The sequence below is a fragment of the Panulirus ornatus genome, chromosome 57 (assembly GCF_036320965.1).
Source record: "Panulirus ornatus isolate Po-2019 chromosome 57, ASM3632096v1, whole genome shotgun sequence".
Classification (NCBI taxonomy): Eukaryota; Metazoa; Arthropoda; class Malacostraca; order Decapoda; family Palinuridae; genus Panulirus; species Panulirus ornatus.
The window spans coordinates 26,089,693-26,107,430 of NC_092280.1; the positions used below are offsets into that span (position 1 = coordinate 26,089,693).

General features: G+C 40.8%; 2 protein-coding genes across 6 annotated transcripts in view; one reads left to right on the forward strand and one right to left on the reverse strand.

Moving 5' to 3' along the window:
- Positions 1 to 3,718, forward strand: part of LOC139766322 (polyunsaturated fatty acid 5-lipoxygenase-like) — an 89,392-nt gene extending 85,674 nt beyond the window's left edge. For all 4 annotated transcript variants that reach the window (XM_071694813.1, XM_071694812.1, XM_071694815.1 and 1 more), the window contains 2 exons: positions 1,168 to 1,331; positions 2,212 to 3,718. In XM_071694813.1, the coding sequence (XP_071550914.1) occupies positions 1,168 to 1,331; positions 2,212 to 2,326 (279 nt within the window). In that variant the 3' untranslated portion in view covers positions 2,327 to 3,718. The remainder of the gene's footprint in view (positions 1 to 1,167; positions 1,332 to 2,211) is intronic.
- LOC139766330 (uncharacterized) overlaps positions 1 to 17,738 on the reverse strand; it is a 194,230-nt gene that overhangs the window by 120,684 nt on the left and 55,808 nt on the right. For both annotated transcript variants that reach the window (XM_071694834.1, XM_071694835.1), the window contains one exon: positions 8,514 to 8,577. The gene's annotated coding sequence lies outside the window, so the exon portion shown is untranslated. The remainder of the gene's footprint in view (positions 1 to 8,513; positions 8,578 to 17,738) is intronic.

The following is a 17,738-nucleotide window of genomic DNA, read 5'->3' on the forward strand; positions in this document are numbered from 1 at the left end:
CATAAGGGAAGGAACGTATCAAGGCATGCAACACTTTCTATGAAACCCACTTCATCTTCATTTATCCTTGGTACTATATCAAAGCTATTCTTTCTCAAGAGGAGCATTTCATAAAGTGTGCTCATTTGACTTCTGATAAATCTTTCTGTTCCTTAGCCAAAAGAGTCTCCAACAACTTCTGTAATTCAATCTTTCTTCTTGTCTTACGCCTGAGCTGAAAAAGTTAATCTTTTTGGTAATGTATTTCCCCCTAATTCAACTCTGGAAGACTTGGCCTAGTAAAAAACTTTTGTGACACAATGATATTTTAACATTGTCACTGTTTAAATTCTATACTAATGATGTATGAAAGAGATTATGGCATGGAATGAATCTGCTGATGTAAATAAACTTGGGCTTTAAAGGAAGAGATCTGGAGATATTATATCTTTTAAGATACACATGATAGTAGAAAAGAAAAAAGGATACAATAGTAAACCATATGGGATAATGCTGAAAGAAATTAAGTGAATGCAGATGAAACAAAGATAGCTGTGTTTCAGAAAATGTTAAATGTAGTGAAAGATACTGCTAGATAGGCAGAATGTTATGAGGATGTAGTGGTCAAAATATTGTACTTGATTGGCAAAGTAGTTTCAGGAAGGACTTTAATATACAAATTGCCTTAGTTTTAAGATGAATAATGAAAGGAAAAAGTTTGTGGACTGTCATGTGCTGAAATTCTTATACTAATCCACCTCATGTATACTAGTTAAAGGGGGTTTTATGGAAGGGATGAGTTTGAAAGCAGCCAGGATGGACTTTTTGAAAAGTGAGATAGTACATGAAAATGAACAGGTTATAGAATGGGGAAATCTGGAGATTTGGAACTGTAAATGGAATAGATGATGAAAATTGGAGTTTTGAGGTAGTAGGGTCATATTGAGGGAATGAATGTTGAAAGTGACAAGGCATTGAGCAGAATGAGATGATTAGAAGCTTGAACACAAGAATGATAGTTGTTTGAAAAACAAAACTGAAGTAGGCAAGTGCAAGAGGTGAGAAAATCTGCCAATACTAAATGATCTTGCAATGAATGGATGAAGCTCTCAATTGAATACCATGTAATACAGATGACCAAATTGACAAACAGCCAGTGTCTAACTTCAGATCTTCATTGTTTTCCAGAAATTGTACACAGAGAAAGATATCATGACTATTTTACCAGACAAGAGGATGACCCTAGACATTATGGTCATCACCAAGCTACTCTCCAGTAAAGGCACTAACAGTCTGGGTGACTTTGAAATGCAGTATTTATATGACCCAGTGGGAGTTCAAGCAGCTGAAGAGTAAGTCTAAAAAGGTTTTTCATCATGATAATGCTTTTACAATGCATATTTTATATTTTGATGCTTACAGGCTGCTTATTTTCATTCATATGTTTTTTATTTTATTCTTAGTTTTAGCTGAGTGATACTGAGTACAGTTTTATCATTTTTTCTCATGTAATATAATTACTGTATCCTAATATATAAGTACAGAATTCATGTATGCAAGGCATGGGCTAGAGATGAAAATATGTAGAGGTGGGTGCATGTGTTAGAAATGAGGTGTTTGAGGACAGTATGTAATATGGGGAGGGAGATGGAGTATTATGTGATAGGGTAAGAGACTTGTGGTAATAAGAATGTGGTTGAGAGAGCTGAGGAGGCTGTGCTGAAATGGTTTGGACATACAAAGAGTATGAGTGAGAAGGATTTAAGAGGATATATGTATCAGAAGTGGAAGGGACAAGATGTAAGGATAGAGTGAAAAAGATTCTGAGATTTCAGGAGGACCTGAACATGCAGGGGGAGAGAGAGGTGTGCTGGGATAGAGTGAAATGGAATGTTGTGTATAGGTGTGATGTACTGTCAGTGGACTGAGCAAGGACACATGAAGCAGCCAGATGAACCATGGAGAGGTTTGTGGGGCTTGGTTGTGGATAGGGATCCTGGTTTTGGTGTATTACACATGACAGCTAGAGAACAGATGTGAGCCAGTGAGCTTTTTCTTTGTCTGTTCCTGACACTACCAAAATATCATAGGAAACGGTGAACATGTTAAAAGAAGAAAGAAAAACCAGTGTTAATGAAGATAGACAAATGAAAAAATATGCAATTCTACAGTACTTTATTCCATCCAAGAAATATAAATGCAATCTTGTAACTAAGTATTTCATAATTACAGATTCCAAAAGGACCTGAAACGACTAAGTTTGGATATGAAGAGGAGGAATATTGATCGTCAGTGGAAATTTGAGTGGTTGGACCCTGAAATTGTGCCAAATTCCATTAGTGTGTAAACTCTCTGAATCAAGTTGAGGTTAATCTCTACTTGAACAAAGGGAAAAGTTATCAATGATAATTTTCAAGGAATTTTGATATATCAAAAACTGAAAGAAATGAACTGATTAACTATATAATCTACTAATATCATACAAAATCATAAATAAGGTAAATGACTTTCCTATGGCAGAACTAACAAACAATACCACAATTTCTTCACTTTGTGGTAAAAAACTAATTTAATCAGGTACAAACTTTGTCATTTTCTGTTTTATCATTGCAAACCACCCTCATGTATCAAGAGAGATCTCTTAACCTCAAGAATGATTATTGTTTCAGATTTATAAACAATTCATCTGTATTTACACAGGCTACATGTACCTGGCATTTTTTATTTTTTCATTAATAGAAATTATTTGCTGAAGCTCCCTATTCATATGATTCTGAAATTAAGATTAATTATACCTAAGAATGTTTTGTATACTGATAAAAGCAACTTCAGCTATATTCCAAATTTGATTATCAAAGCAAATATACAGTTTTATGTTCTTATGAACTTTAGTTGTTAAGTCAATCACTTATTTGAGATTTCACTGTAATACTACCTATGAGGCATTCTTCACTCAAATGAGGTTAGGCTTCTAATCAGAAAGGGCTATAGCTAAAGAGAAGACACATGCAACAAGAGGTGCTTATATGATTGTGCCAGTTGAGCACTGTGTCATCGCTTAGGGAATGAACCCACTCTCATGTTTCAGCTTCATTTTGATTTGTAATTTGATGTAAATATGTGTATGGTGCTGTAACATTTCTTGATTACACAATACATTGTGAGAGACTGTTGATTTTTACTTGATTATCTTCAGTTGCCTGTGCTGCTATTGCAAGTAAATGTATTGGTTAGGTTTTATCATGAATTTTAATGCCAGTGTCATTGTTTACTGTACTATAGAGGAAGTGACAGAAAAGATGTTGTGATAGCAACTTCAGTACATGATATATATGCGTTGGTTATGTCCATTACCTCTCAGCCTTTTAAAACACATGTTCACTTGTGTTAATATGTTTCCTTAAACTCATGATGAAAACTGTGATGTTAATGTTATTCTTTAGTAAGTGCAAAAATATTTAGGGAGTACTGTTTGTGCTAAGTATAAAGCCAGGATTGATATTTTAGAGCAAACAAAATTATTAGTAATCATGTTACCTGTGTTCATCGCATGTATTCCGAATTTTTAGCTCGACTGCTTCTACAGTAGGTATCTGAATTTATGACACAAAAAGTGAATATAGCTTTTCAGTGCATGTTACTGTATCTTTATGACTGGCCAGCCCTAATTGTATTTATGTATTTACTGTATGTGTTTATTTTTATACAAAATCTTTCAAAATAAAATAAGATTACGTCATGTTGCATTTAATGCCTACTTGAAAATTTAGTGCCACAGATTTTAAGCTTCACGAAGGACTAAAATGATGCAAATCTTTGAAGATGTGACATCACTCACAGGATGGACTTGAAATGTCTCATACAGAATCATACATGTAAGCAGCAACGAAAAAAGAATTAATAAGAATATGATATCTGAACATCAAGTTCTACATATTTTACGTCCAAGTGTAACAAAATGTCATCATGGCATTAATTCACTAAAAAAATTTCAAATACCTAATTTCATAGCTTAATGAATACAAACCACTTCCATTTCTCACACAAATTTCTATACAAATTTCATACATATGCACCGCATTTTCACACATGCACTAAACACCATTGAAAGGCAGTCATATTTTCTCCCCGACAAAGGTTACCAGTGAAAACAACTAAGGTGGATGACACTCCTATTACTTTGTTAATGCGCAGAAAATGCGTACTGCATGGTTATCATTGCCTCATTCCTGGGCCAACATAAGTCATCCACTCTCCTTAGCCTTCAATGTTATTTATTTCAAAATGCATTTCCTACAAGGGGGGGGGGGGCAATACAGGGCGCCCAGTGTGAATGCGAATGTTGAACAGCTTGTGCAGATGTGGAGTACTGTGCAGATGTGGAGTACCCGAAGTAGAGTGCTGTGGCTGATATATATATATATATATATATATATATATATATATATATATATATTTTTTTTTTTTTTTTTTTGCTGGGGGGGGGGGTGGGGAGGTTTGCGCGACCGCACTCCTCCATTTCATAAGGAGAGAAAAATTAACGTTGTGCGCCCCACACGTTTAAGTTTCAATCTGACAACATTCCCCAGGAAGTCACTTGGGCTAAGGAAGCATGTAATGTGACGTGACACCAGCAAGTGCTGCCTCAGCAATTTGGAAAATCCTTTTAGAATCATCCATACTTTCTTTAACGACTTTGGCATCCTTTCGGGAGACCGCCGCACTTTCCTTGGTTAATGTCCAGATCCTCGACTGCTGAAGTGTTTTGGGTACCTTGTGGGGGGGGATGGGGAACCATGGCAGTAGATGGAAATATAAGGGTCTGAAGTTCGTTACACGTTGCACAAAAAGGATGAGATTAGGAACAGGTTCCTGGCGGGAAGTTCAGAATAAAACTAAAAAGGGCACAACACTTTAGGACGAAAAAACGAATAAGAGAGTATACCCTCCGGCACTGTTTAATGGAACCAAAGAAAACAGCTTTATAAGCTCCCAAGATAAGGGCCGTATATACAGATACTGATGGACTAGTGGGGAAAATGGGAAAGAAATTTAATTTCAGGCCAGAATGAGTGAGATCATGCTAAACATCCTTAAGAAATGAGACTAAACTCAGTAAGTATAAAAGATCATGCAGTTTTTCAAGGAATGTTTAACAAGTTGGAAGAGAGTAGCCCTTCTGTTAAGAGAACTAGGTTCCATAAAACCCTAAAGACCTTCTGGTAAGAGAACTAGGTTCCATGAAACCCTAAATACAAAATTACGTTAAAAAAAATCCCGGTCATACGGAGATCGAAATCGGCCGCCGCAGTAGTCAAAAAGGAGCGTGAGCCAGACGCTTCAACAAAGACATAGCTGATCATGGACACGTCACATCAATTTTAAATAATATATCTTAAATGCCATAGGCCGGTACGTGTCACAGTGAACTGTGCCGCTTAATCTGAAATAATATACACTATAAGGTCTGTATAGATATAAGAAGTGATACAGCCGTTGCTGTTTTCATAGACGGATTAAAAGCACCTTAGAACCTGCAATCCTGTCTGGTGAAAATGGTAGCAAGTTTTATGAGCATATATCAAAAGATATGCGATGAATCATCGACCATGGGATAGATCTTGTTTATGAGGTTTAGCACTTGCTGTGATTCAGTAAACCTATTTGGAAATATTCACTGAACAATGTATCATATGCAATTCTAGGACCCGTTTTGTGGGTCTCCGGCAGCTTCAAGGCTGCACTCCACGGGGAAACAGGACGAGGTAAATACACTCCTTTTAGATGTTTGTTGTTTGAGATTAAACCTCCCTACAACTCAAGAGGTGCGGGCCCTGTGCTCTTGGTGGGCCCGCCGGTGATGAGGGACCTAAGCACTGGGCCTGGGGGATTGGGCTTGTTTATCACACCCGGAACCCACGAAAGCCAGGCTCCATCTGGCTCCCTTAGAGCGAGAAAGTCCTCGATGATATAGTACTCTCTTCAGTCCACTGGCGATGATACAGTCTTGTCGAGTGACTTTTATGTATACGAAGGGCACAAGGCAATTACAGAAACAGAACACATTTGTTACTTCACTGCTCTTAACATATCAAATATATCAGTCTGTCAAAAGGCTTTAAATTTACCGACCTTGGAAGAGAGCAGAGGGAGGGGTGATTTGATCAAGACCATTAAGATTTTTAAATGAAATCGATGGAGTGGACAGTGTACAATATTTTAAGAGGTTAAGGTATAGAAAAACTTGATGGCATATGTAATTGAGTAAGAAACTTGGAAATAAGGATGTAAAGAAACAATAGTAATATGAGAGTGGTGGGTGACTGAAAAACACTGACTGTGGACATGGTTAATGCAGACAGCATGCATAAATTCGAGGTTGTATGACAATAGTGTTCAGAGATGGGGCCCCACACGTGTAGGTCTCTCTCTCTCTCTCTCTCTCTCTCTCTCTCTCTCTCTCTCTCTCTCTCTCTCTCTCTCTCTCTCTCGTATAGTCTGTTAAGAGTAGCTCAAAACGTAAATATAGATAATCAAAATACATGACAATTAGTTCACTTTTTAATGAACTAAATAACAGCGTTATAGATTACGATCATAGTGGGTCTTTTCGAAGATATTACAACAATAAACGATTTCCAAAGTAATGTACCGTATGTTCCATGGCAGGGAACCGGAAAGTGACAACTTCCCATTTGGAGACATAAAATTCACCAGAATACGCCAATTTTGATCGCGGTTTACTACCTAACCATTTCGTATAACATCTCCATCCCGACAGCCACTCCCACTCTTCTCAGAAACGGATTTCCCACCCTTATTCGTCACGAAGCCAACCAAATAACGTCATTCATCATTGGTTCCCACTGCACTGAGAAACACATTACAAACACAAAAACCACATTGCTTCCACTTCAAAGACTCTATCGGGTGCAATGGAAATGAGTTAACTGGCCTGGTGAACTGCAAGTTTAAAATGCTGGAGAGGTCCTACTACGAAGACAAACCCTTACGATATTCACTTTTTGAGACCTTGTTGAAATCAATATTCAGTCACCACAGTGAGAAAAAAATAAAGAACAAAACCTTCCTTGAGAAAATGAGGAAAGTTGTCAGTTGTAGCCTATCCACCTCCGATGAGGACGGACACCATAAAAAGAGATGGACATTAATGTCAAGATTCACTTAAACCCTGCGAATATTTTCTCCTAGTGTCAACGGGACGGCGGCCCAGAACCTCGTCTGTTACCAAATGACAGCTCACTGTAACACAGTGAGAGGATATGGCCAATTTTGCACGAGTTCTGAGCGCCATTTGCATCTCATTACACGTGTCTAAACACTCCTGACCTACCCTAACCTAGATTTAATCTCCTGACTTGAATATGAATACGTAATCTAATCTTACTTAAAGCTAACCATGTGACCTAATTTCAATCACGTCACAAGCCCAACCCATAATTCAGCCACCAAAATTAAGGTGGAGAACCTATCCGACCTACATTCAGCCACCTAGCCTAACCTTAATTTCATCACTTTACAAGCCTAAATTGCACCATCTATCCTCATCTACCGTAATTCAGCCTCCTACACTATTCTCCAAAGTACTGAGAAAAAAAGTTTTATTGCCAACCTGTTTACACTGGCAAACTCCAAGTATATATGATACAGTAATACTAAACATTACGAAATTCAACAGCCTTTTGGTCTCGAAGTTTTTTTTTTCACAAGATGGAGTATATGTTCCATGGGTTACATTACAGTAGGAGAGTAATGGAATATCATCAACTTATAAAGCAACACAAATTGCCTTACCTGGTAAACAGCAGCCCTCTCACTTCATCCGAAAGTATCATGACAATTTTACAGTAAAGTGATATTCATGAAGATGGAGAAACATGCAGTCTAGAATTCATAATTCATCTACATTAACAAGCTACGCTGTCTTCTAACGTGCAGACTGGCGTGCCATGCATAACTCACCCAGAAACTACCTCATTCTCGCCGTACACAGTCTACACTCTCGCTTCCCTCCATCTCGGTTATATAAAACTTCACCATCACCCACCCTTCTCTATTTGTGTCCATAACACCTCAAATCTTTTGTTTTCGGTCACTTTAATTCTTCTTCTGCCCCATGTCTGCATGCATTACGTCGTCCCATACAAACAAGTATCATAAACTCCATTTTTACTACTTGCACTCTGCCAGTCATATAGTCGTATATGTCACTCGTAAAATATAGACTGAAATGGTCCCTCTTAACAGGTCTAGTAACACGCAGCTGCAGACATGGCTCGCCTACATCTCACGACCTTCCAAACCACTCAACCTTTCGGTATAACTCTGGTAACTTGCTTCCTCAACGACCACCATCTCGCTCTTACTAGCATTTCCTCCTTTAACTTTTTCCCTTTCATCCTCGTCCATTCCCTCATGTAGAGTCTCACCCGTCAGTATATTGCGGTCCATACTCACAACTCTAAGAGTATCATGAATGGGTGCAGGCTACAATAAACATATCAAAAACTTACCACGCTGACGGTGTTCACGAGTAGTTGTTGAAGTCAGACCGAGGCTCAAAAGTCAGACCATGACCTAAAAAGACGAAAGAAATGGGGAAGATTAGGTGTGCTGTAGCCAAAAAAGCTGAAATAAGTTAAAAAGTGCAATTCCTTCTCTGCAATCACATACTTTTACACTATGGTAGGAGAGTTCTACACTCGTAGGGCGCCCCAATTCATAGACTTTCTTTAGTCAGGTATGAGGAGATTTAACATGCAGCGCTCACGGCAGGAAAATTCAGATAAGAATTAAATTCAGTTAAGAATTAAATTCAGTTAAGAATTAATTCAGTTAAGAATTAAATAGTCTGAATTACATGAGTTTTATGTGTACTGTGGTGTGTGTGTGTGTGTGTGTGTGTGTGTGTGTGTGTGTGTGTGTGTGGACAGAATGCCAACAACATAAGTATATGTGAAGGTGAAAGAAATGACAGAAACTTGGGCTCCGGAGGGGAATTTGAGCGTCACCGCCGTATTGCCGTGTCACTTCGGCCGCCGTCACTAACTCACCCGAGTCTATTGCTCGCCACTGACTACCTATGTGTGATGATGGCCCTGTGATCACCACTAGCGTGTTACGGGGTGAGGGCGTTACGCTCACGTTACCCCGTATGTAACGCGTTACATGTGTGTGGGCATTAGCTCTAGGCACAGGTAAGAGTATAACAGATTTTTCAAAATTAAGACATTAGTTAAGATGAGACATCGTAGCTTGATTACATTCATACATGGTTAGACCTGGACTCTCGTTATATAGATAGATAGATAGATAGATATAGATGGATAGATAGATAGATAGATAGATAGAAAGATAGATAGATAGAGATAAATATATGTGGGTGTGTCAGCACGTTTGTGGTGAACGTGTAAGTGAGCATCATGGCTAAATTCTGCCTCTCAAGAAAGTGAACCATCACAGAGGAGGCACCCTGGCACTGCGCATGATCCAACCTTGTACTATATATACCAAGAAAAGTGACTGATGCTTGAAAGCTCACCCAAGAAAATAAGAAAAAACCCTCCTCACTTAATACCACGATATAGTATATTCCTTTTATAGTCATCATATTCTGGTTTCATCTTCGTGAGCACAAAATCTTTAAATATTCCTAACAAAAAGACAACATACGAACAAAACGCTCACCAGGGCTTTGTCTTTGTCAGTGGAAGGTTTTTATTTTATGACGTCGCGAGAAGAGACGGCATAATTTGCATTACTTTTGAACGTCATTTTAAACTCCTGACATGTGGCCCAACTTAACCAGCAAGTCTAACATAATTAACTACCCCCTAAGCAAACATAACCTTCTTGAGTACAATAACCACCTATCCATATGCCTAACGTAGTATGTCCACCTAAATCTAGCAGTAAACCTAGCCTATCCACTTTACCTATCATAACCAAAAAAACCTAACCACTCTGCCCATAACCTAGCCTAAAAAAAAAAAAATCTAACCGAACTCAACCACCTAAACCACTAGACCTAACCAGCTCCCCCGAACATAAACCATCGAACCTAACCTAAACTACCCATCCCACGTAACCTAACTGCTTAACCATCAAGCATACTACCGCCACCTAAACTCTCATCAACAACGCAACCCTTCACACCACAGCAAGGATCCTTGGTCGCGTGTTTGCCACCAACTTATATGTGAGGCAACGAGAGTCCTGTCTGTCTGTTGGGATGTGGGAAGCATCACCGTCATGCACTTCTGCCTCGTAAGTTGTAATCACAGTGTTGAGTGTCGACTCTCTGTAGTCTTGTCACTGCTCCTCTTCTACACTACTTTCTTTGTATGTATATATATATATATATATATATATATATATATATATATATATATATATATATATATATATATATATATATATGTTTATTACTTCTGTGTGAGCTATATCATGTTCACCATTCTTACTTAAGATGATGTAGATTACTTCTTGAGGGTGTCATAAATTGTATTTATTTTGGCGATATCATGAACTTAATATTTCAAGTAAGGCAAATCATATCCATGGCACTACTATCATGTATTATCAAGTATATTATTTCCTTTGAAGTGATATGATGTATACTTTTCGTTTAGGTTATTCTTAAGCTAAACAGAATTCGAATCTTATGAATACAATTTCGTGTATACCATTTTCATTAGTTATGTCTATTGTCAATTATGCAACAGGTTCGTTGGTTATATCGGCTTCAGGCCATCTAACTTATATTGTAACACTCAGTCTAAATAACCTGAAAGACCTTCAGGTGTTCAAGATAATTCTAAGACCATACACACTCTTATCGCATGTAACGCCCTTGTTCAGCTGAAGATGTGTGTATGATAAATATTTTCTTTCTAGCCTATGTCAACTTTACTTTCATTCTGGATTTCCATTATGTTTCTATTTGGCAATATTTCCATTTTTAGGATCTAGGCTATGTCAATCTTAATATATTTTCCATTTTGGCTATGCCAACTTTATCATATTCCCATTCTGGCTTTCACTACATTTTTAGCTATGTGTTTTATTTTTATAAACATGTATGTTTACCAAATAGCGTCCTAGCTACGTCTCTTCGTTGTATATCAACTGACTGTTGAGGGTGAAAGGCGTGCAAGGAATAGAGTAAAGTGGAACGATGTGGTATACCGGGGTCGACGTGCTGTCAGTGGATTGAATCAGGGCATGTGAAGCGTCTGGGGTAAACCATGGAAAGTTGTGTGGGGCCTGGATGTGGAAAGGGAGCTGTGGTTTCGGGCATTATTGCATGACAGCTAGAGACTGAGTGTGAACGAATGGGGCCTTTGTTGTCTTTTCCTAGTGCTACCTCGCACACATGAGGGGGAGGGGGATGGTATTCCATGTGTGGCGAGGTGGCGATGGGAATGAATAAGGGCAGACAGTGTGAATTGTGTGCATGGGTATATATGTATGTGTCTGTGTGTGTATATATATATGTGTACATTGAGATGTATAGGTATGTATATTTGCGTGTGTGGACGTGTATGTATATACATTGTGTATGGGGGTGGGTTGGGCCATTTCTTTCGTCTGTTTCCTTGCGCTACCTCGCAAACGCGGGAGACAGCGACAAAGCAAAATAATATAAATATATATATATATATATATATATATATATATATATATATATATATATATATATATATATATATATATATATATTCAATGGGTTAAAACAAGACGAAGAAACTATGACCAAAAGTCTTGCTTGGCTCCATCCTTGTAAACCCTCGGTTTCGACACAAGCTTGAATAAAATGATCCATTAACACAAGAGCTTACGGGGCACATGATATATGACGTCAAGGAAAACACGGAGTCACTTGTCTGGCGCCTTTAGTTGCAAGCAACTCATCAATTCCCTAAGTGGTGTAGCGACAGAGAGAAAAGAAAAAAAAAAAACATTTGATTGTGAGGCTTCGGTTTACAAGTGCATTAGCCTCTCTCTGGACAGTGTCCATGACATACGGGCGAGGACGTGACCTTGTAAGTAGTTAACAGAAATGGCTGACCACAAGGGTTAACTAAATTATATACAAGGGCGGAGAAATTCCTGCCTCTGCGCACAGACAAACCATTAGTCTTGAAACAGGTATGTTAATCATGAATTTCGATTCATATTTCTTTTCCTAGGAATGCGAGAAAAGAGATAAAACTCCAGTTCATTCACCTACCAAAATCTCGAGAAGCAAAGACACTGCATCACAGTAGGCAGTAACTTTAGGGAAACCCCCAAGCACAATAGTGCATGAAATTCAAGCAGTAAAAAAATCGTCGTGAATGACGGCAACAAACGAGTGGGTGTCCGTTACACGGTGGGTGGAGCCAGTGAAGAGTAGACAGCAACCAGTAACGACCTCCCTTGACGCCCGGTAATCTCGCTAACAAGCTCACGAGGTATACGCGTGTGTGGCCTTTCTTGTGTCCTGTTCACAATAGTGCTACGCTGTCCATTTTTCTGGGAAATGAAGCAAACATTATACTACCCCCTTTGAAGGAAGACACTGCAATGTTTTGCGTCAGAAGCTGTGTGATTCTGGGGTGGTATGTTATATTCTTTTTTAACGACGTGCTTTCTGAAATCATGCCGTCTGCATCTTTTTTTTTTTCTCTTTCTTATCAATGACAAGACTGAGAGAACGTTAATGAGAGTTCTTCAACCAGAAATGTTGCAAGTTTATCGTTGAAACAGTAATAGGTTATAGAGGGCATAACGATGCACCCAAAACGTGTGACGAGGTTTGACGTTAGAGAGATTATAACACGAGTGTTAAGGAGGCGAGCGTCTCTTTTCCTTGGGGAAAAATCCGGCGTCAGCGTGCGGCCACGCTCCGTTATGACGAAAGAACGAGAGGGCTAAAGTGAGGCAGGCTCTCAGGAGTGTCAGATGCTGCTGGATTCTCTGAACCTCTTAGGCGTGACGTGCGGTTCTTGAGCACGACAGTTCAGTCTTCAATAAACACTATTGTACAAACCATGAGTGCGACTCTTGCGCCCGACAGTTCGATCTCCGAGCCCCACACGACGAAGGTTAGTGCGGAGGTTGAGCCCTTGAGCATGACAAGTCGATCTTTGAGAACTATAGAGCGACCCTTTGAGTACGACATTACGACACGAGAACGACAATTCGTTATTTGAGCAATGCAGCACGAACCTTTCGTAAGACGGTAGAAGCCTTGAGCACGACAGTCCTATCATTAAGCGTTCTAGGTACAAACTTTGAGTAAGGCATTGCGAACCTCTGGTATGATGGCGTGACCTTTGATCTGACGCTTAAAGCGTCAACGGGTAACCTAAGGTCAAAGGTTAATCCCGCCATACCCAGGGGGTCGCACTGTTCGCATCCAAAACCTTATCATTCGACTGAACTCAAGTTTGCTTTGGTTCTGTTCGAAAATGCAACCAGTCATTCTGTCCTCAATCTTTACAAGAAAAGAAGAAAAAAAAGGAAACGAAAGATTTAAATGAAAGTGCCGTATCCCTTACTTCTAAAACCTCGCCTCTGCTTGTGTGTATAACTGAGCGTCTGGATGTGAACTTATATAATGATATCTCAGGCGACGACACTAGAGCCTGCAGCACAAGAGGACGTGAAGAAGCACTACTTGAAAAACGGTGTACACAACTTGAGGGTCCTTGGGACTCTTGTGTGTCAAAATTTTACACTTTGTTTCAACCGAGTTTAAAAAAAAAAAAAGAGGTCCTACTAGTTTCAACTGAGCCCTGACACTACTTCACTTACGACGTTGTTTTCTGTCCAAAATAGCAGCGTTGTTAGAATGCTGACGACTTGTTCACTTGAGGAGGTTTAAACGAAGACACCCAGCTGCGTCTGGGGTGGAGACGCGATATAGACAGGCCAAAGTGTCGTGTCGTCTTCCTTCTGGGAAGCACTGCTTCTGCAGCGGGCTTGATTGGTTTTATCTTTTAAGGCTTTTAGGCACATCGACTGCCAGAGTCCTTATTCAAAGGGTGTCGACGTCAAGTTATAACCACCTGTCGAAATATTGTCAACACTTTCTTCAGGTTACGATACTTGTAAGACTGTACATGCTTATCACCATTTCCTATTGGCTTGAGCCGCACAAAAACTCTCGCAGAAGCACGGAAAGCTATTTGCAAAGTAAAATATAACCACACAGTTAGAAATAAGATTACACACTAGCAAGAAATACCACTAAAGAGAGAGCAAAACATCCGTGACGTTGAGGCTAAACAGAGGTAAAATCCCATACGAAGCTGGCGGGGAATCTTTCCCCGGATAACCGTTTGAACCGTCCACCACGACGGGTCACCATCGGTGCTCCTCTACCCTAGGGCCAGCTATAACCCTCCACTGCTTTCCTCGCCCTGTGAGTCTACATGCTTTCCACAACCTCACAGTTGGTTTACGTAGGTTCATGATCTCGCTACTGTTATTCTAAATGACACATTCCGTCAGAAATACTCCTATACTCAGCGGTTTGTACCTTCGTACTCTTAGAGGGGGGGAGGGGGTTGAGTCAACCAAATACAGTACTAGATTATACTGTACCATTATCTAGTCATCTGCGAATTAAGGTTTGTTTCTCCCGCATGACGTCAGTAAGGAGCAGCGGTTGCCAGAAATTATGATAAATTCCAGAGCTGTGGCTTTGCTCCTCTGACGTGGGTGATGGACGTGCCTCTCAGACAAACAGAGGGAAGACACAGGCCCCGACCCAACGGGAAAACAAAGGGCCTCTGAGACTAAGAGTTCGAGGGGACGCGTTGGTCGTGACGCAACGGTATTTAACTACCAACAGAGTAAACTTGTTAATGCTGTCAGCTATAATGCATGAATCTCTCTCTCTCTCTCTCTCTCTCTCTCTCTCTCTCTCTCTCTCTCTCTCTCTCTCTCTCTCTCTCTCTCCCTAATAGAGCAACGTTACAGGGGGGAGGGGGGCCTTCTCTGGACAAACTCCCCGCCTCTCAGACCCTAACCACAGGAATCTTACTAAAGATGAAGATGGTTCACAGAAGCACAACCTACTGTAGTTCCACGTACAAGGCGTATACGAGCACATACACGTCCTCCCCCCCTTCTCTCTCTCTCTCTCTCTCTCTCTCTCTCTCTCTCTCTCTCTCTCTCTCTCTCTGTGCAGGTAGGCTCACCATCTGTTTGTCCCGTCCGTCCATGGTTCCAGAGGAAGCAGATATTACCACAATGGTGGCGCTTCTAAGAAATGAAAAAAAAAATAAGATATTACGAGAGAATCTACGCTGAGCCTCTGTGAGTAAGAGGGTAACGATCGATGTGACGCCCTGAATCGTACCGTCGTGCTCGTGAGTTAACGTTACCCCGCCAGAAGCCAGTATCACCAGGCTTCCGGTACTGACAAGACCGGGAGTATTCTAGAACTGACTGGTAATGCTGGTAAAAAGGCTACATATGTAAGGGTGAAAACAGACCTGACCTCCTAATCCTCGGAAGGAGTTAGAGCTTCCTGACCCACCCTCTACGACTTGACTGACCTCATCTACGTCACATAGCGTAGAGGTACGGTCAGAACGAGCCATCTTTGACCTTAACGACTGAAGCTCCGCTTCTTTTGGGTCTCCACCAATCAACGATGCATTTCCCTCGTCGCTAGTCATTCAGCTGTTGTGCTTCCGCCTCCTTTTCACCCTTAAGGACCATCTTCGTGACCTGGGTATAACCGAAGGCAAAGCAATTAGACCGCGGCACGCGTCACATCTTCCTGCAGAAGCTCCACGTACACCCCAACAGCCAAGTACCTCTCCCAGTATTGGCTCCTGCTTCACCTTGTGCACCTTCACCAGCATCGCAGGACTCCCGTCAAACCTGCCTCGTTCATCTCACCCTTCCTCACTAGACCTCTCTCCAACCTGGCACGATTCTGCACCACCTCCCCCTGGGCAACCTAACCTGTACATTAACCCAGTAACACACTGATGTCGGTACCTGTGTTTCCGAATCCCTCCGTTAGTCCCATCACTAAATACAGATGAACAATAACATTCCATATGAACACCGCCAAAAACTGTTACGAAGCGTGGATACAACTTTCGGGATAATACTAGATAAAAAAAAAAGGTAACAATTGTTGCAAAAAAAAAAAAGACACTCAGGAATCCTAGCGGTCGGGTAAGACGAGGGTTCTCGAGCGGTAAATGGTAAGTACAATTTTGCTTCCTTTTTTTAATATTTCAACTGCCGCTTCCGCCTTAAAAAGGTTCAGTCAATTAAAGACCATAAACGTCATCATGGACATCCCAAATGATAAAAAAAAAAAAGAAAAGGATATAGCTATGCGAAGCAAAATCATTTAAACTTTGGCAACATCTTTCTCACTCTCGGACAGTCTTAAATTCAAAAGCAAACACTATTAAGCTGGGTGAGATTGCGTAAAGCGTAACCACAAAATTTTCTTCCATAAACATCGACATTTAGCCTCTTAGGTTACGGGAGAAAACATTCCTCTCCCTCCCGCTCTTCATTCGCAGAAGTGGGAGACTGGTGCTATGTAAAAAACACAGAGAACAATGTAAACTAATCGTCATTACGACTTAGCTTATGCACGCGTGCTTCCCCACAAAGAAGCCATCCCTCACTTCACTTATCAGCTTACTGTGTTATTTGGGCGTTACAACGCGGCGTGTGATGATGGGTGAAGCCTTGCACCTAAACACCACCAGTCCCTTGTTGCATTATTTGTCAGATGTAGCAGCGGCCTTTGGCTGTTTCACCTACATTGCATATCACTAACATCTCGCTCGGACTACTCAAGAGTTCAGGACCTGCAGCAGCCTCTCAAGACAAAAACACAGTGATACAAAGAGGCAAGAGATAGGTGTAGCCTAGCCTAGTCAAAGACCAGTTGGTTTTGTTTCTACCAGTCCACCTCAAGCCGCTAGGGAACTGCATTGTGTCCAGGAAGCTATTCAGTTGGAAACCCAGTATTGAATCATGCTTAAAATTAAAAGCTGGAGGAAAAGACCATAGTAATATTTTTTTTCTAAACCCCACAGCAATAGCAGCAATGAAACCGTTTTTTTTTTAATTATTTTCATACCCTAACGCACGAATCACCTACACACGCGCGAACGTTAAATCTTTGAGCGCGACGGTACGATTCTTTTCTCTAACACGACAGTACGACTCCTGGTTATGATGGCCTGACCTTCGACCTGACCCCTTTGACCTTGAAGAGTCGCACTATTAACGACCATAGGGATCGTATCGTTCGTGCTACAGGGAATAACCCTATCAGGCAGAGACGCACCACTCACACCTAAGTCGTCTATATATACACAGGTGATGCAATCTTCTGCCTGGGAGGTGAGGCCGGTCAGGCGTCAAAAATGTCGACCAGCCAATGTCTCCGGCATTACCGCGGTCGCCCGCCTTACTTAGAAGGTAGTGGTGTACGGGTGTGTCGCTTCGAAGACACCCTTTCGTCTCCCCCTCCCCACCTTTTATTCTTTAATTGGATGGTTAAGGGGGAGTAAAGGAAGAAGGGGTTGGACAAAGGAAGGTGCAACAGTCCCTCAAACAAACCCTACAACCCGCCACCCGCGTCAGTATTGCCAGTCCGGCGTCAGTCCGTCGTCTATGACAGTCCTGCCGGGAGGCGCTGGCGACAGTCTTGCCAACGAACGCTCGCCTACGTCATCGTTATTTTATTCTCTTCCCAGGAG